The sequence below is a fragment of the Corapipo altera genome, unplaced genomic scaffold (assembly GCF_003945725.1).
Source record: "Corapipo altera isolate COAL_440 unplaced genomic scaffold, ASM394572v1 23, whole genome shotgun sequence".
NCBI classification, from domain to species: domain Eukaryota; kingdom Metazoa; phylum Chordata; class Aves; order Passeriformes; family Pipridae; genus Corapipo; species Corapipo altera.
This window is the reverse complement of record NW_020884878.1, coordinates 23,115,519-23,139,458: the sequence shown is the minus strand read 5'-3', so window position 1 is coordinate 23,139,458 and position 23,940 is coordinate 23,115,519. Positions and strand designations below refer to the sequence as shown.

The 23,940-nt window shown below is 36.1% G+C and overlaps 1 protein-coding gene across 1 annotated transcript; it reads left to right on the top strand.

Moving 5' to 3' along the window:
- The first annotated feature begins 1,323 nt into the window (after window positions 1-1,323).
- Window positions 1,324-23,410, top strand: G2E3 (G2/M-phase specific E3 ubiquitin protein ligase). Its single transcript, XM_027638101.1, has 16 exons — window positions 1,324-1,533; window positions 2,438-2,497; window positions 4,007-4,104; window positions 6,061-6,162; window positions 8,000-8,124; window positions 9,657-9,822; window positions 10,459-10,565; window positions 11,559-11,675; window positions 13,088-13,212; window positions 13,318-13,450; window positions 14,083-14,208; window positions 15,693-16,003; window positions 16,653-16,834; window positions 16,989-17,161; window positions 19,459-19,658; window positions 20,225-23,410. Exons 1-16 carry the CDS (start codon window positions 1,509-1,511, stop codon window positions 20,455-20,457), a joined length of 2,283 nt encoding a protein of 760 aa, XP_027493902.1. The 5' UTR covers window positions 1,324-1,508; the 3' UTR covers window positions 20,458-23,410.
- The last annotated feature ends 530 nt before the right edge of the window (window positions 23,411-23,940 follow it).

The window sequence follows — 23,940 nt, the reverse complement described above, 5'->3', positions numbered from 1 at the left end:
GGGAGGCGAGCGGCGTCCCGGGGAGACTCGGCCGTGCAGCCGCGGGCGGGCGTCGGTGGCAGGACCCGCCCGGGCCCCGGTGCGGGCCAGGCGTCGCGGCTGAGCTCGCCCCGAGGTGCGGGCAGCATGGGCTGTCTGAATCCCGGCCGGCCGGGATCCTCGTGACGCGGCGGGAGCTCCCCCGGCCCCGCCTGTGGGGGGATGCGGAGGGACGGGTCTCTCCCGGAACGCGGCGCCGGGGAATAACGGCGGGATGAGCTGGCTGGAGGCCGCGCTGTGTGTAAATCGGGGACACGCGAGATGCAGGGATGGGCTCCGGGAGAGTTCCTTTGTGTGCTGGGGATACCACGTGTGCCTGATAGGTGCCTCGGGGGGTTTTTGGTTTCTTTTCTTTGCCCATCCTGTAGTTAAAAGTCTCCAAACACCTTACGTCCCGGAGCAGTAAAGAGTTTCAGAATTTAGCAAAACCTAAATACCCACTCTGAGGACTTTTCTAGCCTGTTTAGGCAAAGTAGATATATTTTATTTACACTGTTTTTATGGACTCCGGGACATAACGTGTTCGTTCTCGTCTCACAAACAGACTGATGCGAAATGCATTGTTTCTGTGAAAAGCCCCAGTGGGGCCTCAGTGGTTTTTCTCGCGTAACTTTTAACTTTGAACTTCGGGTTCATTTCTCTAAAGAATTCGAGAAAAGTAGAAGGAATTGCGGGTGGGAGTGGTATAGCGATTTTGTGTGTGTGTGTGTGTGTTTTGCTGAAGCCAAGGAAAGTTAGGAAGATGGTTTCTGATTTCGAGCCACATGTGTGCTTTTTCCACCTGATAAAGCTTTTTACAACAAAATCTGGTCTTGTGTGGTCATATACAGATAGTACTTTTGTTGTATTACCCTAGGACTTTGGTGACTGTGGAACTGACAGTGACCATGCTGGGGAACGTGTGGGAGCTTTGTGGTTGTCTTTTACTCCCTTTGTAGCAGATTAAGTATATTTATTCCTTTGTAATTTAGAAAGAGGAAAATGTGTTTTTGTGAAAACGTTAAGCGGTTATGTCATCTGACTGTCGGTGCGGTGTGTGCTTTTAAGAGCCTCTTCTCCTAAATTGGTTGTGCTTTTTGGTTTGTTCTCCTTTTAGACTGTTTTTTGGCAAAGGTCTTTTGTGTACAACTACTCCGGTCCTCTAAAAGTGCAGTGGCATAGAGCAGTTTCCTTATGCCTGAGACTTCTGCCTCCCTTTTATTTATCTTTCTTTCTCAATAGAACTATCCTAAAACTCCAGTAAATGGCTGCAGTACTTTGTTTGCAATAGTTTGGATTAGCCTGAGGTTTCTTCCTGAAGCTGATATCTGGCAATCATCAAAACTAAGTACCAGACCACTGATAGGTCGGAGTCTGTCAGGCTTCTGGTTTGGACCTTGGATTTGTTACCGGCTTCTTCCCTGCCCACTTCAGCGTGTGAGGAGGGATGACCTGCATGAGGTCAAGCATGGATCTGCAGGCAATCACCCATGATTCTTGGCTTGCAAAACTTAGGTAATGCTTTCTTCAGCTTTCTAAGAGAAGGCAAGTCAAAGATCTATACATATGTTCCTAGAAGGTTTTTGATAAAGAATTATCATCTTAGTGCTGCAGTGAAGAAACAAGGGATTTTGCTTGTTTATTTTTTTTTTTCCAAGGTGGCCTTTGATGCATGGCATGGCACATAGTAAAGGGCAGCTCATGTGATGCTTGAAAGAAATGTGAGTTAGGTCGATGTTTTTGAATAAATTATTCTACACTTCAAAATGTTAAATGCATAGTTCTAAGTGATATAAATTCCTCTGTATGTACCTCCCAATTTTGGATTCTTCTTTTCTTTTTTTTTTGTTTTCTTTTGTTTTGTTAGGCTTTTTTGTGGATCAGGATGTCTTTGACTAGGCCAGGATCCTTCATTTTCTCCAAACAGTAGAGACTGTATTCAGTTACATCATTACCCTACACAGTTCACAGTTATTTTTTTATTCCAAGTTCTTCGTGTTAGTACAATCTTTACTTAAGCGGAAGTCACAGCTACTACCTACATTGTCCTTGGACCACTTAAAATAAGTAAGAACTCTTCTGTACAATTACATTTGTACATAATTAGCTGTTGCATTGGACTTTATTTTGTCTTTAGAAAATAAAATATATTGTGTGTTTGTTAGTTTGGGAAAATAGTTAAAAGCTGCTGTATGTTTCATTTTCCAGAAAAAATATTCTTAGGCTGTTTGCATCCTGCTTTCTGAACCCTTATCTCTCAAAATAATGGTTTAATTCTAATATTCTTTTATTATAGTTCCTACTTTTAGTTTATTGAGCTTATGCTCATCTTTACAATTTTAAATAAAATGTAAAAGAAGTGTATAATGGCCATTAAGGTACTGGATGTATTTAATACCTTGTTTCTTTTTCATAACAGAGAGCCAGCCAGAAGAACTCAGGATGAGTAAACCAAATAATTTTGACAGTCAAACTACATGTAAGTAAAGTTTTTATTAAATAGTTTCAGAAATATTTATTCTGCATATATAATGCCAGGTGTAGCTGGTTTTGTTTGGGCTCAAAGAACAGGTGGGTTTCAGTAATCAAGTTACAGTGCCCAGTTCTGGCCCACTCAGTACAAGAAAGACAAGGACCTACTGGAAAGGGTTCAGCAGAGGGTCACAAAGATGGTTAGGGGTCTGGAGCATCTCTGTTATGAGTGGAGACTGCAGGAGCTGGGCCTGTTTAGTCTGGACAAAAGAAGGCTGAGAGGGGATCTCATTGATGCATATAAATATCTCAAAGGCAGGTGTCAAGGTGATGGTGCCAGACTCTTTTCAATGGTGTCCAGAGACAGGTCAAGGAGCAATGGCCATAAACTAAAACACCAGAAGTTTCATCTCAATATGAGAAAGAACTTCTATACATTGACAGTGGCAGAGCACTGGAATAAGCTGCCCAGGGAGGTTATGGGGTCTCCTTCTCTGGAGACATTCCAAACCCACCTGAGAGCATTCCTGTGTAACCTGCTTTAGGTGACCCTGCCTTGGCAGGGGAGTTGGACTTAGGTGATTTCCAGAGGCCCCTTCCAACCCTAACAATTCTGTGAAATTGCATTAGAACCACTTGTTTCAGGACGTGAAAAAGAACCAACTTATAAACTTCGTTGGATTTGTTTGCTATAATTTGAATCTTTTAAAACAGTGTTTTTCAGTATTTTAACCTTGTGAATTCAGCTGCCAAATCACACAGAGCTGTGTTTGAGATGTACCATTCAGGACTTCCTTGGGCTGAAGCAGTACCCCTATTCTTGTCACTATTATGATTGTTCTTGCTGTTAGAATATTGTTAATCTGTCTTCTATATATCTGCTGTGAATAAAAGGGAAGCTGTTAAATGTCTGTGGAGGTATGTTAGTTGGCTAGGAACTTCAGTTAGCGAGAAATCCTCGAGGTTTTAGTTAAATCCAACGTTGTCTCAAAGCCTTCAATGTTTTAAAAGCAGTGGTAGCATATAACTTGGCACTGTCAGGGTACCATTCATATGCTTTTCACTGTTATCACATAAGTAGACAGAGAAATAGTTAAGTCGATTCATGGATTCTAATATGGTGATGACTTTATGTACAATACTAAAAACAGTTAGATTACATATTTCATATGCACTTGGACATTGTTGGCCGTTTGATATCTTCAGGCGTTTGGGGAAGAACATTTCAGTTGGGAGCACAAACTGCTTGTGAATTTAGCTTGGCTCATGGACCTCTCCTGAATCAGCAAGCTGGTGAAAGTATTTTCTTTTTAGTAACTAGAGAAGGAACAAATAGTACTCTATTCTGTATCTACTATAAAATTCAACATTAAGGAAAGGGGTATCTACTGTCCTTTATCCAGGAATCTACTTGAAGGTGCATGTGATTAAAAGAAATGAAAGGTACTCCTCTATAGCTGATCAGTAGTAATTCCAGTACATTCACTGTGATAATAAACATGATTCTCTGTTTTAGTCTGTGTTCTCTGTGGACGGACAGATGACTGCCCTGAAAAGTATGGAGAGAAAAAAACCTTTGTGGAATACAGTCTTACTGTTCATTATTACTGTTTGGTAAGTGTTGGTGTTGATCTTGGAGTTTTCTGTTTTATCTGGGAAAAACAAATGTAAGTGCAAAAAGTATTTAATAGTAATAATCTGTCCAGTCATTTTAACAGTTTTGTTGTTTTAAAGCTTGAACTGTGACCTTTAACTCGTTTCCTTGAAGGCTTGTACTTGTCAGGTGAAGCAGATGAAGTAAGTAAATCCCAACAAGCTTTTATTCAAAGCTAAATTCTATTCATGGTCCATTTAAATGAAGTTAATTCTCCCAATCTATCATAGCATATAGCAATGAAGGTACAGGTTTACACCTACATATTTCCTTCTGTTAAAAAAATGTAGTTTGAAAACTTGGAATGTGAAAATTTCACCTCTTGTGGGAAAAAGTAGAGAAAGGTTTTCTTTTTCTCGTTCTTTTTTGGCTGTGAGCTATTCTCTGAGTTTACACAGGACTTTGTAACACACAATAATCCTACTTCTCAGTTAAGTAATACATACTCTACTTATTATATTGCTACAGTATCACTAATTAGTAAAAGTTTGTAATTTAAACAAAGCTATGGATATAAACTGCAGTTGAATAGTTATCACACTTGACATTTTTTAAGCTTCATATTCTTAAAGGTATACTTCAGCTATTTCTCAAATTCTAAATTTTTGCAGGTCTTTAAAATAATATGACTACCTAAAAAAAAGCAAACCCACACAACAAATTTTTTGTTTGTTAATAAATACAGTTTGAATTTTTTTCCCCCAAGTTTAAAAAAAGTCTCAGCAGTATCGGGAATAATTTGGGGGGTATGTTTTCTCAACAAGTTTTTTCAGGAGTGTTGACTGCAGGTGGCTTTATAGGTTGGATACCGAATCCTTTAAAGACTAAGGAGAGCGGAGGTTGTCTGAAGTTAAACAAAGATAGAATTTTATTTTCTTAAATAAATTTGAAGCAGCTGGAAGGAAATATAGGTCTGTTTGCGATAATTTTGTCTTATATAAGGCCATATGAAACAATAGGAATCCTATCCTGATGGAGCAGAACAGCTAGGAAAGGGCATGCTTGCAATCCTGAGCCTTACAATTTATAAGATATTTTAACTACAGGAAGCTCATAACAGTATCTTTTATGGTGTGTCTACTTTTAAAAGCAAGCAAACAAACCCCATTGATTTTAGTTAAATATAGTGCATGTTATATAAGAAAAGAGTTCTAGAAAGAGGCCAATGAGTGGTGCAGTTTCGTTTTTCTTTGCCAAATGTCTCACAGTTGGAAAATATATTTAATTGGTTTTAGTACATAATTTTACATTTATTTGACTAAAATATTGATAAAACTGTTTTTAAAATGATGCTATGTTGAAATTATAAAATGAGATTGTAAAGAATACAGAAGGCATCAAGTTGTGAAACTTTAGTTATTTGAAGATTGTGATGTAGCTACCTAACTAACTTTAATCTAAATTATCTTATGGCTCTTTTGATTTGCCTAGTTACTTGATTCTGTGTTTATTTGAATCTCCTCTAAAGCGAATTACTTTTCCTCTTAGGTAGCACTTCAGTACAGTTACTTCCTACTGTGCTTCATTATCTCCACAGCACAATTGTCATTCGTATTAACTCAGCTAATTTAATTTTACTTCCTCTGAAGATTTATATGCTGAAAGTAATTGTTTGACAATTATCTGAATAGTCTGTATACTTCAAAAAGGAAGGCAAAATACACTGTCTCGGGATCTAAAGTAGTACACAATACTTTGATGTTATGAAATATTTATTTTCGTGTTACTGGTTACTATTCCCTACTGTCATATCAGACAAAAATATATAAATGTTTTGGATCAGCTTTTTAATCATTTAAATATTTGCATACAAGCTTTGTTAGACTAAACTTCTCTCTTACTTGAGAAGCACAGTGTACATCATTTTAAATCTTAAGGTAGGTAAATATTTTAAAATACTTAATTTCTTTTCATAGTTGATGTCAAGTGGTATTTGGCAGAGAGGGGAAGAAGACGAAGGTGTGGATGGATTCTTAATCACAGATATTAGAAAAGAAGTAAATAGAGCTGCAAAACTGGTAAGAGTGATGTCTTTGGTATCATCATAAGGGAAAAAGTAACTTTTAAGTGCATTTGGTGTTGCCTGCAGGATTTGTTTTCTTTTTCCAATGGACAGTGTGCCGAGCCCATTCAAGAATCTGAATTTTACATTTAAGTAACATGTCTGTGGAGTTTTTGGAAGCCATGAGGGAAAGTAAAACCTGCAGAAGTTGTGACAACCCACCCTTAAAGGGCAGGAAGCACCTAAGATTCGTAAATGTTTGTTGGGCAAAAGGAACGACAAAAGTCAAAGGGTTTGAAAACAACTAGAAAGTTTTGTTAGTAAATTATGTGCTTGGCATGGAAATTGGTATGTTAGTCCCTGACCTACCTATATAAGCACACAGCAGTGGGTTTTGGTTAAAGGGGTAGGGTGAAAAGGAGGAGAGAAATTAAAGAGGGAAAGATAAATTAAAGAAAGAAAGAAAAAGGAAAAGGATTAAAAGAGAGGATTAAAGAAAGAGAGAAAAGAGAGAGATTACCAGTCCTGGTTCCAGTATTGATCCAGCTGAGAGAATGTCAGTCCTGGTTTCAGCATCTCTCCAGTCGTGTCAATCCTGGGGGTGCTGCCTGGGCTTGAGGGGGAGGGGAGCTTTTTGTGGACAGGTTTCTCCACCAGAAAGATGAGTTTCTCTGCCCTTGAAGATAGATCTTCTTGCTTTCTATGTAAATTAGTTATCATGCACAGTCCGTTCTTTCCAGCCTTTCTGAAAATGGGTTGGAGGGCTTTGGGGGTCTTTGGTGGTCTTAATCCTTACCCTATAATCCATGCTCACTTCCTGCCACTTACTCCTGTGCTTGTACTGTACTGTGTTGTGGTTCTTTCTTACAGAAAAGCATTGCCCTGTCTTTGCTTGGCATCCCTTTTCCAGCCAAATCTTGTTCTTTCCCATGTCGTGTTAATACCAATAGTCCTTGGTTATTACCAACAACTCTTGTCTTGTATTACTGACAGTCCTTGGCTGTCTCCATATCCATCCAGTTATTAGTGTTTGAGACATACACATTAGTCCCTTATCTTCTAGGAATTGAGGGCTCAAAGGGTCTCACTTTGGACCACTGTTTATAGGGTCACAAGAAAGTGGGTTTTAGTCATAGTAATTTTCCATCCTGGCCACGATTAAAATCAGTAACTTTCTTTGAAGGTTCAGTAACAAAAGTATTATTCCTCTTGGGTTGTTACTTAGCCGAGAAAAATATGTTTCAAAGGATATTTGTTAAAAAACAGGAGCTCATTAGATACCTATTAGTTCCTGGGAACAGTGTTTCTGATAAGCTCAAGAGAGACTTAGTCCAGGTAGAGTTTATCAAGGCCGAGGCCTAAAGAGCGTTTCTCAGATCACAGTGTGGCCTGTGGGGGTGGGGATTTGCTACCACAATGCATCCTGCAGCCACAGTCAGCTTCTCTGGGCCTCTAAAGTTTGCAAATATTTTTATTCCCTGGGTATGTTGCAGATAAATGAATATTAGCAAATTACACTTTCATAATACCTCCAGACATTGTGCTGAGCCTCAAGCTGGCAGTATATAATTTTATAGATGCAACTAAACTATAGGTACTAGTAAAATAACTTGTGTTTTAACTTACGTGTCACGAGACAATACGCATATAAACCAATACATAAAGTCTGTGAAATAACTATATATATTTACTCATTGAAACAGAGCTAAACCACATTAGTCTTGTCATAGTTACAATCTATTAGCCGATATTCTTTCTTACACACTATTTATAATCTTTCTATTGGTTTAATTCCTGTAATTTTACTTGGACTTTAGATGTTAATATTCTTTTATTTCTAAAATTATTTTTAGAAATGTAATATCTGTAAGAAAAAGGGTGCTTCGATTGGATGTGTAGCTCCCAAATGCAAACGAAGTTACCATTTTCCTTGTGGGATAAAAAGGGAATGTATTTTCCAGTTCATGGAAGACTTCAGGTGAGTTTTGGAGTTTTGTTGGTTTCCATTTTCAGTTCATTGTATTTATACAGGAGATGGCTTGTTTTTTTCTTGACTTGTAATTGGATAGGCTGTTAATTATAAATGACATAGGGTTATCTAGGAAAAAAATATTGTATTTGTGGAAGACAGGGAGGCCAACAGTTATATTGCATACCTAATACCTAGAAACTAAGTTCTCAACACTTCTAAATACATAATTTAGTGCTTCTACAAGTAGTTAAATTGTTTATAAAATTGAACATTAAATTCCAGACTCTGAAATAAACTGCATAATGACCGATTTGGGTTTTTTTTGTTTGCCTATCTCCTTTGTTGAAATGGCAGAGGTTTGGGTACCTGTATCTCTTAGCAATCACAACACACTGTGTGCCATTCTGTTGTGTTTTGAAGCTTACTGGAGATGGACTGCAGGAGAAATGGATTTAACATCAAATGTCAAAAAAATGTTTATTTTCTTTTGCTATCATCTGTCTAGCATCTTGACTGTAGTCAAAATGCTCAAGTGCGTTATTCTGCCTACTGTGAGCTGAGTTTGCAGGGTGAATGGGTTGAACTCTGGCAGGCACTTCAACTTAAAAAATTACATTACATACACATGTAAACATTATGCAGTTTCAGAAAGGTTTCTTCTAGAGCTGCACTTCTTGGATGTCTTATGTCTTTAAAAATTTGCTAAATTATAAAATTTATCACACTACCTAGACTGCTGAATCAGTATGCAAACTCAAAGTTTCTTCTTTAATGTCATGGTAACATTGAAATACAGGAAGAAATTGGAGTTCTGAGTACAAAAAACGCATTATTTGGACCAGAAGTTTTGAGAGAAAGGACATATATGACCTCTGTAATTTACAGAGCATCAGTTGGCACCATGATTCTTCCTTACTGTCATTCTGTTAACTTGCTCTGCTAGATACATAATTTGTTTACATGTGTTGTAGTTTAACCCAGACAGGCAGAAGAGCAAGCACAGCTGCTTGCTCACTACCCTCAGCAGATCAGGGAGAGAACTAGAAGGGTAAAAGCAAGAAACTCCTTAGTCAAGATAAAGACAGTTTAAGTAAAGCAAAAGCTGTGCACACAAGCAAAACAAGACAAGGAATTCATTCACCACTTTCCATCAGCAGACAGGTATTCAGCTATCCCCGGGAATGCAGGGCTTCATCATGTGTAGCAATTAATGTCTCTCCTTCCTCCTTTCCCTCAGCTTTATTGCTCAGCTTGATGTCATGGTACAGAATATCCCTTTGGTCAGTTGGAGTCATATGTTCTGGCTGTGTCCCCTCCCAGTTGCGTGTGCATCCCCAGCCTGCTTGCTCCTGGAGTGGTGTGAGAAACAGAAAAGGTCTGGACTCTATGCAAGCACTGCTTAGCAATAATTAAAACATGCCTGTACTATCAACACTTTTCTTCACAGATCCAAAACACAGCACCATCCATTCAAGCTGCTATTAAGACATTTAACTCTATGTTATATTGATAAGGGAACTGTAAATTATTGTTTTTAGATCTTACTGTTGGGAACATAAACCAGTCCAAACTTTTATGGATAAAGAACCTAGAGGAGCATCACAGTGCACAATATGTCTGGATTTGGTTGAACATCTTCCAGCATACACTGTACTGAAAAGTCCTTGCTGTAAAAGTGCTTGGTTTCATCGAGAATGCTTGCAGGTAACACAGGTTCTCCCTTGCTTTTTGCATCCACAGAGATCACATTTCTTCTCTGTTTGAAAACAATGGAACAGCTGCTTAAAATTGTGTGAAATTGCTTAATGTTAATTGAGGTAGTTGATATGGAAATAGGTTTGAAGGACAATGCTAAAATTGTGTTACAGAGACAAAAAAGGATTTTGGTTTTTTTTAATGGTGTTTATTTTTCCTCTCCTCACCCCCACATGTTTCTGCATGTGTGATACACACTTCATGCCTTCACTTATGTTTAGGAACTGAAGTTCAACCTAGGTAGTTGCTTCCTTGCAAATCATTATGTGCAGAATCTGAATGCTAAAAATGTCATTTGTCCATCATCAGTTCTCTTTGCCTAAGTGCAAAGCCAGAAAAAGTTACAGCGTTCTTTTTGTAAATTTATTCTGGGTCTGGAGAGGTTGACTTGAAAAGGATTGTGCTTTTGTTTATGAACCTTGATCTAGCATGTGATCTCTCTCCCTTAAAGGAAGAGAAAGTGCTCACCGTTTGCATCAATATCAAGTGATATATTAAGACATTTATTGGCATCTTAAGGATGGTAGTAATTCAATAATTGGTTTGGTTTTTTTTGTTGTGTTTTTTTTTTTTTTCTTGACACAGTATCAAGCTTTGAGTGCTGGGATATTTTTCTTTAGGTGCACAGTATGCAATAACAAGGACAAATTTCAAAAAGAAATGTTGAGAATGGGCATATACATTCCAGAAAGGTAAGTAATTTTGTGATAATCACTCCTCTACAAAAACTTTGATACTCTATAGAACTGCATCTATTAATATGTGAAACTTTAGTTCTACCTTCAGATGTAGAATTGTTCACTTTGGTAAGGAGTAGCCTATTTCCTTTTAGTTATGCATAAAAATTGGCAAAGGTCAAATTATCTCAAACATAAAACAGAAAGCTCGGAAAAGTCATTTTTAATGCCATGATTCAACTAGGAATCCAATTAAAAGATAAAAGCACTTCATAAATACAATAATTTTGCCTTAACACAGAGGTTGCTTGGAAGTGTGCTTTCTGTGCCCAAGTTTTCTAATTATCTGAATTTCTATCCAGACAGAATTATAATTGACTGGTTACTTAGCCATACAGCTTCTATCTTCTGCCAAGGTATTGCTAAGGATATGTTTACCATAATAACTGCTTCCAAAATTCTGAGTTGTTTTTCATAAGCTTCCACCACTTGATGAGGCTCAAAATATGACAGAAAGTAATAACTATTATTCTTCAGAGAGTACCATTAATTCCCTCTTGAGACAGAAGCTCAAGATTTTTGAGAGGAAGTAGAGTCAAAATATTTTATGAACTTTGCCATGCTGGCCTGGAAAATTCTGAGTTTACCTTTCATGAGTCCATTTTCAGTGGTAACTTGAGTAGGTTACCTAAACAAATATCTGTGTTTCTTGTGAGAGAGAAAGTGAAATGTGAATCAGAGCAAACGCACACTGAGGTCACGTGAAAAATAATAAATATTTCAAATCAAAGTAACTGTACACAAGAAGTCTGTCTGTATTTTACAGTATTATTTTAGTTACTAGACTTTTTTCTTCCCCCTCTCAGTTGTCTTAACCGTTGCTTAGAACGTTGCATGGTTGAAATATATTCATGTGTTTATTACATACTCTGTATTTGGAAAAATATGTAACCCATTTAAACAATTGGAAATAGAGTTCTAATATCTGATCTTCGGCCTTGTTTGTAGGGATGCATCTTGGGAACTTGAAGAGAACGCATATCAAGACTTACTGCAATGTTATCAACACTGTGATATTAGAAGATGTCTCTGCAAGAAAGGAAGAGACTATAATGAACCTGATAGGTATGATGCTTTAGCAGGAAAGTATAACCTACAATAGAATAGTTCTTTAGTGTGGTTTGGTTGTTGTCTTTTATTATCATTATAATTTATTTATTTAAATCCTTTGATACTTTTCAGCATCAGGTTTTAATGTCAAGCCAGCACACTGTCTAAATGAAGTGTTTGTTTTACTCCATATTTCAATACTAAATTTCTCTAACTAGGTTATGAAAGCCAAGAAAACTTATCGGTTATCTTGTCCTTGTTCTCATTTGATGCAGAGCTGAAATAGAATTTGTGCATCAGCATAACACGTAGATTAGCTTGTACGTAAATGAACATTGTGTGTCTTTCATTGAGTTTAATTCTGCAATTTAATAAGTGCTAAAATACTTAGAGCCTTTACAAGTAATTATTGTTAAAGTACTAGACTTACATGAAAATTAATTAGCTGTGAAAAGGCTAGTAAAACCAATCTAGCTGCAAGCCGTCCCACTGCATGCCAAGTGGCAGATAGAATACTGCTGATAGTGTAATAAGAGGTCATGTGAAAGGCTTTATTCTGCTCTACCACTTGCTTAATTTTTTTTTAATAAGTTCATTTTCCACATGAATTTTTGTCTTGTTTGTGTGCTTCTGAAATTTTTATTTTTCACTGGTGTGAGTATGATCAAAGCTGTCAGAGCCTCTACTTTGAAGACTTGTTTCTGTAGTACTGTGGTGGTTATTCCCTGTAGACATTAGCTTTGCTTTATATGGTTTTGACCAAGCATTCCATGGATCATTCATGGTAGGTGTGCACTTTGCCTTTAAAAGTTGTACCTTAGGCTTCCAATATTTGAACTAATCAGTCACATTTTTCCATTGTATGTTTAAGCAAAATTGAAGAAATCTAGACAAAAGTATAACAGATACTTAAACACTGTCATTAATGAAGAGTCTTCTTCAGAATGTAAGAATCATCATAGCATCATAAAATGGTTTGGGTTGGAAGTGCTTTGTCCTGTCACAACAGGCCCTGCTAAAATATCTGTTCACCAACACGTCAGTAGTTTGAATTTTTCCCAAGAGAGCTCTCCTGTAAAAAAAATTACCATTTGGAAAAGTCGACTGGTGGATACCCATAAGATAAAGAGGATTTTCCTGACTAGCAACATGAGGAGAAAATATTGCTTGTAAACTATTGACTTCAAGGCAGGGGAGCACACTAATTCATAGCTTCATTCAATACAAGGTCCTGAAACATGAGCTACCTTTTTCTTCTTGTGAATACATCTTGTATGAAGAAAGTTCCCCTTGACTATAACAATTTCTACCAGGCTGATAAAATTATGTTTTGTTAAGTTTAGTGTCTGGATTGCACTTACTATTGAATAGTCTTCATTTTAACTTTTCTTCTGTCTAATACTAAATAACTAAGTTTTTAATTTTAGTAAATGGGAAATAAAACGTTGTCAGTACTGTGGTTCTCGTGGGACTCATTTGGCCTGTTCATCTCTGAAGTCATGGGAGCAAAACTGGGAGTGCATAGAATGCAGAAGTATCTTGGCAAAATCAGGTAAAGTTATGAATGTGGTAGTGACTTCTTAAACAATAACTTTAAGTTACGTAAATGTACTTTACAGCTAGCAAATATACTAGTTAATATAATTTAATCATACAGGGAAGTACAGCAGAAAGAAAAAGCGTGCTTTGGCTACCTCTGAAGAGACAGATGGGACAACTTGTTTGATGGAAGAGCCATCTCCAAAGACCCCTCGGCAGTCATCTGGATCCCAACGCAATTTTCTACTCCAGTGTGTAATTTTCTGTTTTCGAGCAGAAACTGATTATTACATAATATTCAAACATGAGGAGGTGATGGCTTATTCTGTAGGAGAAACTTCTTACGCTAAATTGCTAATTGATTAAAACTAGAGCTTTTAGTGACTGAAGTTTTCTGAGTAAGCCATGAACAATAGTTACATGGATTTGGTGGCATGAAAACCACTTTTTAGTTTGATAAAAATAGATCCTTTCTAAAGGAACCTTAACAATTTAGAGGTAACTGAGCATATACAAATGGCAAAACTTTAAGTTTGTTTATTGGGGTTTTTTCCATTTTAATAGTGTTCTAGAAATCTAACTTACAGATGTTTATAATAATATTTTCCTGTGCTGAATTAAAATTTTGTCAAGTCTGTAGAAATTAATGATTTTAGTTTTTACTTAATGTATCAGTCAGAACTTCCATCTCATCTATGGGATGCAACTAAAAGCAGATCCGGAAACCACCATGTAATAAAATACTGAATTATTATTTTTAAAATTGTAGTTCAGGCACTGGTGGACTTCATGGTAGGGGGAAACTATACGGCTATCTTCAAATAAGAAGTGGTTATGCATTCTTCAGTTGTGTCTCTTCTTAAAATACTGTTTTGACTTATAGATCACCAAAGATAATGTACCAGAACAACTTGTCACCTTGCTCACACCTAGAACGTCCAGCATCCAACAGAGTGACAATGTCCTTACCTCCACTGATGTCAAACGGAAACTGGTCCCTGAGGCAAAAGTATTTTCTTTTAATTTTTCTTATGTTGAAGAGTAATCTAGCATATGGCTTTATACCATAATTCCTACAAAATATCAAAGGGAGTGGAGGGAGGAGTGTATTGTACCAATATGTACTTGTTTACGTGTGTGTGTGTGTATGTATATGTATATATATATCTCACAGACCCCAGCACCTGCAAAAACATTTTCCCAGGGGACTTTACTTACTAATTCCCTGGGCAGCCTGAAGTTTTCTCTCCTCATGTCCAGAGCTGAGGTTTTGCTGGCACTTCTCCTCCTGTCAACAGAGCTTTTAAACTCTACTGTCTCATAGTCACTGTGGCCAAGACGGCCACCAGTTTCCACTCAAAAGGTCCACTCTGAGTTGGCTCCCTTAGAACCTGTTCCATAAAGTTATGATCCAGGTTTCTTAGGAGTCTTCTGGCCCAGGTTGTACTGGCTGTGTGATATATTTATATATATACGTATGTGTATAAATGTACGTATATAGTCACTGGAAAAATAGAATGAGTACACTGAAAACCTGGAGTCATAGCTCGATAAAGGCTTCTGCTTTTTATAAATGCTAGAGGGGTGCAAGGAGAAAAGAATGATACCTATTGAGAATTTTTAGGTCAGGTAGTAAGGGGATGAAAACTCAGAAATGTATATTCGTCCTTACTAAAGCATGGCTAGTTATTCTTTAGAAAATAGGGAATAAGAAGAATCCTAGTTGCTTTCTTCTAATTAGACATGTTTTGAATGTTCAAGGTTTTTGCGCTTGTAGCATAGGCATAGTTCATGATTGTACTAAAACCAGGCTAAAACAACATGTTTTAATATAAAATATTCATTTTAAGGATGTAAAATTCTTTATCTGGCTGTGAGTAGTTAATTGATGAATTCTGCTTTACGAGCTAAAAATTCTGATGAAGGAATTTGTTACTTCTAGTGGATCGGGTATTTGAAACATTTGGTTGGAAGTTAGAAAACAAAGAAGAGGTCTTATTTTTTATATGAGAACTGCAACATTTCTTCCTAATATGAGAACTGCAACATTTCTTCCTATTCAAATGTCTTTTTAATTATAGTGACAAAGATTATTCTGATTTGGTTGCAAAATATCGCTTTAACACAAAATGGTAAAGTTCAATTTCTCACTCGTTTTACATTGTTCAAATGTAGACTGACAGTGTGAGAATTGTTTGTCACTGTGTTGGTGTCATTGATTTATAAAAATCACTACTTGTTTTATGCCAGGGTAATTATTTCTACCTCCTTTTTTCTAGTTCTTAGAGGTACTTTTAAAATTTACTACTACAGAGTTAAAATTTGAAAAATCTACACTGAATATTTTACTGATATAATTTAGGCAATACCTGAATGTGCCACAGTGTTTAAAGAAGTGTTCTTCTTAATAGATTTGTAAGAATGTTTCCTGTATAACTGTTGCTAATTATGAATCAGAGATTTCATCTGAAAATGCATCTAATTTTCTCATAGGCATTTAAGAGAGCGAAGAAGGGAAGTTTGTAATATTCTGAAGGAGTTAAAGGTACAAGTTAATACAAAAACAACAAGGCTTAACATCAATGCAGATGATATCTGGAATAGTGCTTTAAAAGGATTTAGACAGCGGAACTTCAGTCCTACAAACACCATTGAAATAAATTTCACAAACTGCAAAAATAGATCAAAGACAGATACTTCTGCTGCATCAAAACACCATTTCTTCCAATTATTATTGCTTCACCTTCAAAATTCATCACTGTTTGAGGGCTCTTCTGCAAAGAATTTGTCCCTTGATTTTCAAGGTAATTAAATGCTTTGTTCAAAAATACATTGAGAACTATGTAACTTTAAACATTTTTTTAGTCTTCAGCCAGTATGTGTTAGTTCCCAAGTGTCATCTTGATGACTAAAAATTGTTTGGATTTTTTGTTTGCTTTTTTTTTTCAATTCTGAAGGCAGTTGGAGTGTGGATTTGTAATAGCAAAAAAAAATTGGTTTAGTTGGAAATGATGACAACGAAGGAAGAAATACAGCAGACAATTAGACTTATTCTTGTCAAGTGAATTCCTTTCTTCCTTACTCACTTTCTCTGCTACTTATTTTGCTTTCCTCAAATTTCTAGGACGTTATCTCTTATGGCATGCTCCCTAGAGACCCTAAGTTACCTTCTTTGAGTTCTTGTGCTTCAGAATTAAATGTGCATGTGGTACAAAGTGGAAGAGGAAGTTACATCTCCCAAACCTTGAATAGTGGCTGAAGAGTTGAAGTCAAAGAATATGGTACTCCTACGTAAAAATGTGATCTTATTCTTTCAGCCATCAGGAGATAGCAAACCTCATTTGTTGCCTTTCCTAAAATAAGAAGAAATTGCATTATGACACTTTCTTTTAAAAAGTGAGGATCACAAATCATTTCTATGCATAAATAGCAAATATATTTTTCTATTTGCAGCTGTAAAAGAAAACCTTTATTTCGAAGCTGGTAAAATGATTGCAGTTTCTCTGGTTCACGGCGGTCCATCTCCTGGTTTCTTTTCCAAAACACTATTTCATTGTCTTGTCTATGGTCCAGAGAATGTGAAGCCAACTTTGGAAGATGTTGCTGATGTTGATGTAGCACAAACAATAAAAATGGTAATATGCAATAAGTTATATTTCTAATTCGAGACTATATTTTGAGATAAAGACTTACTGAATAGAACTTTCATTGAAATTAAAAAGCGCTTTTTTTTTTCACATATATACATGCATGTAGTAAACCAATTCCTACTTTTGTCTTTTTATACAGATAAAATATGCAAATAGTCTGTCCAGCCTACAGTCTACAGTACATGACTGCTATGAATTCCTTGCTGCTGCTGGATGTTTTAGACCTATAACAGCTTTGTGTGAGAAGAACAGGCTGGTGAATGACATATTGATCCATCATGTAATCAAGAGAATTATTTCACCCTTAGAAAGGTTTGTTTTGTTTGAGTTTTCATGCTACTTGGGTTTTTTCCTCACTGAAATACTAAATAATATGTCACTAAAACTATCTTTCACATGTTCTTACTTATTCTTCATTTAAACTAATAGAGTGTACTCTAATTTTCAGTGGATTAATTATCTGAAGGGACTAAATAAACTGAAGGACTGAAATTATTTCTCTACATATCTGCTCTGTTCCACTTTTTGGTCGCATTCCTTTTTCAACCTTGTGAAGAAGGCAGATTCACAGTTTTTAAACTTTTTTTTTTTCACTTTTAAGTTTTTAAAGCATCACAAAGACTACAAAATCTCTTAAGCTTGTGTTCATTTTTAACTCAGCATTGTTTGAATTTAGAATCTTTAAATTTTAGAAATGTTAAACATATGTTTCAAATTTTAATGAGTTTTCCAGAGTTCTAATCAGGGAGTTTGTGTTTGCCATTAGGAGGGCAATAATGTCAACAAGCTGACCTGCTTAGAACATCAGCTTTGCATTGATGTTTCCGTGAGGTAGTGATGACCTCATTAGCTGGAAAAGCTGCAGCTGTTGACTATTCTTTGATTAATCACTGACATTACTTCCAATTCTTCATCTGTTCAGTAAAAAGGCATTAGATGCTAATTATTCTAATATAAAACATTTATAGTGTTACTTTGACAAATTTGAATCAACCTAATCTCCAAGAACTATAAAAACTAATTTTGAATGTGAGGATTTTTTTTAAATAAAGTTCAGAGCAATTAGTCTTTCAGTCAAGGACCTCTGGCATATTTGAACAATATATATTGTATTTTAAAACTTGCCATTTGGAAAGCAAAACGTAATAATTAACCTGTTTGTTTATGGAGTAATGTGGTTTTGTGCATTTTTGGAAATGGGCTTAAATGTGCATAAGTGAGTAGAACAAGAATTTGCTTGTCACTGTCAAGGACTGAGAGTAACTAAAGAGTTGGTCATTTTAGCTGTTAAATATTCTACACCCTGACTGTACACTTTCAACGTGTTTATTCTGAATTTTATTGATTCAGCCTATTGATATGTAAGAAATTATGAGTAAACACCTTAAGTAAAATTTTAATTGTGATTATGGCAGCCAAACTGTAAAGCCAGTTGCTTGAAATGTTCTTGTCCAATGCACAGTAACAAGTGAAATTTTTTTCAACCTACAGAGTTGTTGGGTTCTTTGCTTTGGTTTGATTTTGTTTTTGGAGAGGCAAGTGTGTTTAAATGCATGTAGTTAAATTACAGAGTCAGATTGGTGTGTACAGTGGAAGGGACTTCTGGAACTTATCTTGTCTACCACCCCTGCTTAAGCCAGGCCGTCTAGAATCAGTTACCCAGGACCATGTCCAGACAGCTTTTTAATACCTCTGTTGATAGAGGCTTTACAGACTCTCTGGGCAACCTGTGCCAGTGCTCAGTCACCCGGACAGTAAAAAAAGAGGGTCCTGATGTTCAGATGGAACCTTCTGTGTTTCAGTTTGTGCCCAGTGCCACTGGTCCTGTCACTGGGCACCACCACTTAAAAGAGCTTGTCTCTTGACTTCCTTGCACACTCCCTTCAAATACTTGTAGACATTGAGAGTCTACCTGAACCTTCTTTTCTCCAGGCTGAAGCATCCCAGCTCTCTCAGCCTTTCTTCATAGGGTTATGCTCCAGTCCCTTAATCATCCGAGTCACCCTTTGCTAGGCTCTTCTCCAGTGTGTCCATTTCCCTCTTGTGCTGGGGAGACCAGCACTGGACACAGCATTTCAAGTGTGGCCGTACCAGTGCTGAGCAGAGTTAAAGGATCGTTTCCTTTGATCTGCTGGCACCATAATTCCTAGTACAGCCCAGGATACTGTTATCTGCATTTGCCACAGGGAGAAGTAATAGCATAAAAACATGCAGACTGCAGAAGCCAAGCAAAAGCTATCTTTTAAGACATCTCATTTTACCTAAAGACAAGGAATTTTAACTGTTTTCTGAAGAGATGTTTGTAAGAAAGAGATTTGTTATGTTTTATGTAAAAGTTAAAAGTAAACTTTGCACATACAGTCAAGTACTAGGAAATAATTTCTGCATATCACTGGTATTTCTTTCACCTGCCCAAAAAGCTCCATAGAAACATCTAGATTGTTAAAATGAGAGTTAAACATATTTTGCAAGCTAAAATTGGACTACTGTGTGGACCTTATTGACAAGACTTGGAGACAGCAGATGGAGATTTATTGTATCCAATCTTGCAGCTTTATAAAACGGAGAGTTCTGATGCATGGTCTTTTTTTTTTTTTTCCCTCTTCTAGTTTTAGGCAAGGTTTGAAAACTCTTGGTGTTCTAGAGAAAATGCAAATGCATCCAGATGCATTCTCTAGCGTATTGTGCCACAAACCCAAAAGACTTTCAGCAGAAACTATTTGTGATCTCTTTTCAATCCATTCCTCATCAGATGGAAATAAAGTTAAAGGTGCTGATTTTTGGATGGGCTATTTGCAAGATGTGGAAAGTAAGTAATTTTTTTTTTTCCTCCCTTTCCCTGTTCAGGGTATATATAAACCCTGGTGTATATATATACAGGGTTTGATTTATAGAATTCAGTGAGATAAATAAATCCAAGGGTTTGCAGTCACTGTCAGTTCCTAATTGTTGTTCTTCACCCTCTTTCTTACTAATTAGAATTTCTGAAACTGTTGTCCAATTATAATCAAACTTTAGAGGGGTAAATAAAGGAAAGATAGGAACTAGAGTTCCTGTGAATTTAAAAAGAAAACAGAACACAAGTGACACAGAAAAATCCTTTATTAGATAGTTTGTCTAAAGTCTTAAAGCCCACTGTTTTCTATCTTTTTCTTACAGAAGAGTTTTTTCTATTCACTTAAGATTTTTCAGAACTAACCCAAGTGAGTTTTGCTTGTTAAACATTTTCTTATTTAGCTATAGAACTGCATATTTATTCAGCATATTGATCTGATTTTATGTGGGCTTTTCTTGATCTAATGCTTAGCATGCAGGATAATGGTTTATGTGTAATAGACCATCAGTGATAAATAACACCTAATCCTATTTTTTTAGGTGGTGAGTCTGTAGTGACATTTGAGGATATTCTGCTGTTCGTAACAGGCTCCTCTTCTATACCATCCATTGGTTTTGATCCTGAACCTACTATTAAATTTTTGCATATAAGGTATCCCATTGGAAACAGACTCCTTAATTGCTTAGAACTCCCTATAACAAATACATACCAGCAGTTTAAAAATAAAATGGAGCTCACCATCAGAAACACATTAAGAGTTGAAAGAGAATAAGTATTTTTGCTATTAAACTGGATGTTGGAAACTTCAGTTTTCTGCAGGAACATCTACTTCCAATTTGCTACTGTATTTTGGACAATGTGCTCTCAGTCTTTTCCCACTTTTCCTCCAAAGATATGCTAAAAGTAATAATATTGTAAGATGAAAAACAATTTTCAAATGAAAATACGCTTTATTTCTTGAATAATTCTCCTTTTGAAGTTGACTTGAGTCAACAGTCTCTTGCAGAAGTATTTTAAATATCTACTTTTGCTGTAGACAAGTATAAGTACCAAACTCTGTAACAGGTAAGTCTGTGGATTGTATCACATACTTCAGTAACTTATTTATGAAAGGCAAGTCGGGTACATCTTGAAGATAATTTCTGTAGAGCTTTGTTTCAAGTAAAACTGTGATGCAGGTGTTTTGAAATCTTTTTTAAACTGCTGCAGCTTCTCTTTCTTTCTTGATCCTGGGAGAGGTGCTAATCTTTTTATATTAAGACCTATATTCATCACTGGGTAACAAAAGCAGGTATGCCACATTGCCCCTTAATTTTTAATTTTTCTTTTTTTAATTTCAAAGTCTAAGGAAATTATTACAAGCCTTAGATCAGATATTTCTCACTACTTTCAAGTAGCTAAAACAATCAAATCTCATCAAAGTCCTGTCATTAAAAATTTAAGAATATAAGAAATTAACACAGGACTAACAGTGTTTTATGGTTCTTAGTCAAAAGCATATTAAAGTCTACCTTAAAATTAATGTATGAACTCTTGGAGAATGTAATTTGACTTGTTTATATACTAAGCATTTTCTCACTGTCTTCTATTTTTTTCCTCCAATAATATTCCATGTTTCTCCGCATAATTTTTGAGTCTCATTCTTCCAATAACTTCTTTGTAGTCTTAGCCTTCAGAATGGTCTATTGCCATTATAAGGAGAATGGCTTGGTGCAAATTTGGTTGCATAATAAGGGTTCATATTGTATGTTTGTATTTTTAAAATACAGCAATGAGTCTCCTGCAAAAATGAGCAATGTACCCAGTGCAGTATTCCTTTTTCTTGCCTAGTTAAAGATAAATGTCTTCTGTAATATTATATGATTTTTCTGTGTGAGAAGTACACAACTTACAGGAGTACCAAACAGAGTGTGAATAATTTTAATGGACAATTCCTGGACTTCCAGCATCTGCAGTGACAAGGGAAACTGTTCAGAACTTGGAACTAAATAAACTACATTTTAAAACCTTCAATGGAGAAAGAAATACAAAGATAATGTGAATACAGGGCTTCAAAAACATACCTGAGATTACAAAAGTAGAGTTCACACCTTTTATTGCTTATTTCCTCTGAATTCAGCAGTTGAAAGGGTTTTATATAAAGGTAGAACTAACCTTTAGGTCAGCTGTAGGAAATGTTAACTTTAAAAACTTCTGCTATACAATGCTATATCCAAACACTGAATTTGTAAAATTATGTAGTATCTAATATTGCTTGAAAGGGTTTCTCTAACATAGAATTGGTTCCCATTTTCTAATACTGATGTCTATGTATTCAGGACAAGTTTTCTTTCCTTTTTTGTTGGTTTGATCAGCTCTGTCTAGACATTCCAGTATATTCCAGTTCGCATTCTCCTCTTCGCATTTTCAGCATTTGTTTATATAGACCAATCTTGAATTTATTTAAACTGTGCATTAGAATTGCATTGAATAAGCTAACTACCGATTCATCAAAACACAGAAAGGTCTCCCTTGTCCTTAAAATGTAAGAGCAGTTTACATAGCTAAAAGGACCGTCAGGTTTTTTATTATTATAGCAGGTTTCTAAAGTGCAATATTATTGAGTAGTTTTCATTTTATATAAACATAACCTGAGGCACACCTGGAAATTAGGGAATTTGCTTAGTTTCAGTATTTCTGTAACAGAGAGAATAATTGTATATACATTAGTTATGTACTAAATATATTCTTAGGGAATTTGCATCTTCTGTAAAATTTGTTGGCAGTGCTCTTTGTGCTTGGTCACAAAACTTCACCCCACAGTTTCTGTATCAAACCCTAAGCATCCATCTGGAATTAGCATATCAAATAAGCTATTTATTTTCTAGAGTGATAATTTTCTACTAAACAATAATATATTAGTGGGTTTAGTATGGTCTCCTTAACAATGCACATACAATAAAAAACACCCTCAAGTATTTTAGCTGTATGTTTGAAAAGCAAAGGAATAAGATATTTCTGACTTGCTTTCACCCATTCAAAGGATGCTTACCAGAAAAAGCTGTTAGCATTTTTAACTAACTGGCTTAAGAGTGAAATAGAGTCAAAAGGAGAACTTCATTTATACTTAAAGTCTAAATGATTGTGTGCTGCAGCTTTGACATTTTTCATTAAGATGTTCAGCCTGTGAAGAAGACCTGAGGGTTTTGAGAGTATTGGTCATTAATTCACACTCACATTTTACATACACATTTTGAAAATAGTATTAAAAAATATTTTAAATAGAGAGAAATGCCACTTTGCAGCCTACAAAATATTAGTTTAAAGTTTATCTTGATTCTGTATTATATGGTATAGCATTTTAAAGCTCAAACTTTACTGATTTGTACTTAAGGGAGTTCCTAGTTGGACAAAAGAAAAATTAAAATGCTTAAACTTTTGAAGTGTCAAATCGTATGCATACAGAAAGTAGTTTTCGAAACATTAATGTATGTAAAAGAACCCAAACCAACAATTCAATCCTCTGATTTTTATATTGCATAAACAATGTTCTTTTTAAACTTAGGGTAATTAAAAAAATGTAATTTTGTAAATATTTTTAGCTCTAACTTGAACTGCAGGATCAGTGCCTGAACTGTTGCATCTTCAAGCAATATTATATGTGACAGGTGTAGCATCAATGTTGAAATAATCAGTAATTGTGGGAAATGTTATGTATATTTTCAAAGTGCAATAAAGGGTTAAATGGAACTTTCTTCAGCAGTTTTTTTTTTTTGTTAACACTTACAGGGTTAAACCCTATTAAGTTATCGCTATTTTCTGTAATTTCATTTGTGTACCTATAGATTTATATAAATATATAGCATGTTTATCCAGATACCTTTGTATCCAAAACTGTGTTAGGGCGAATGGGGCTCTTCCCACTGTAGGATGCTGTAAGAGCATGGAGAATCCAAGGAAGGCTGCCGCTGGAGATGTGCTACCTGGGGCAGAGGCAAGCAAACTCGAAACTATTTTTCCTTGATGACTTTATTTATAGCTAGCTGGCTGGTTTTGAAACTTCAGTCCTTTCATGTACTCAATCTGAGTGCGGCTCAGCTGCTTGCATCCGAGCTCTTCCACTTCCTTCCATGAAACTTCAGTGCGAGAGCAAGCACTGCTCCTGCGGCTTTTTGCTCGGGGTGGGGAAAGGTGGAAAATGCCGTTGTCAGCCGGGCTAAAGCCCAGGCCCGCCTGCCGGACCGTAAGCAGCAGTTCCCGCTTGGCCGCTCCCTGC

What these genes read in the sequence shown, in the direction of transcription:
- G2E3 (XM_027638101.1), top strand. Translation starts at nt 1,509, where the DNA reads ATGATTCTTGGCTTGCAAAACTTAG. An exon ending in TTTTGACAGTCAAACTACAT is followed by an intron (nt 2,498 to 4,006) that starts GTAAGTAAAGTT and finishes TCTCTGTTTTAG; the next exon opens with TCTGTGTTCTCTGTGGACGG. An exon ending in TAGCACAAACAATAAAAATG is followed by an intron (nt 16,835 to 16,988) that starts GTAATATGCAAT and finishes CTTTTTATACAG; the next exon opens with ATAAAATATGCAAATAGTCT.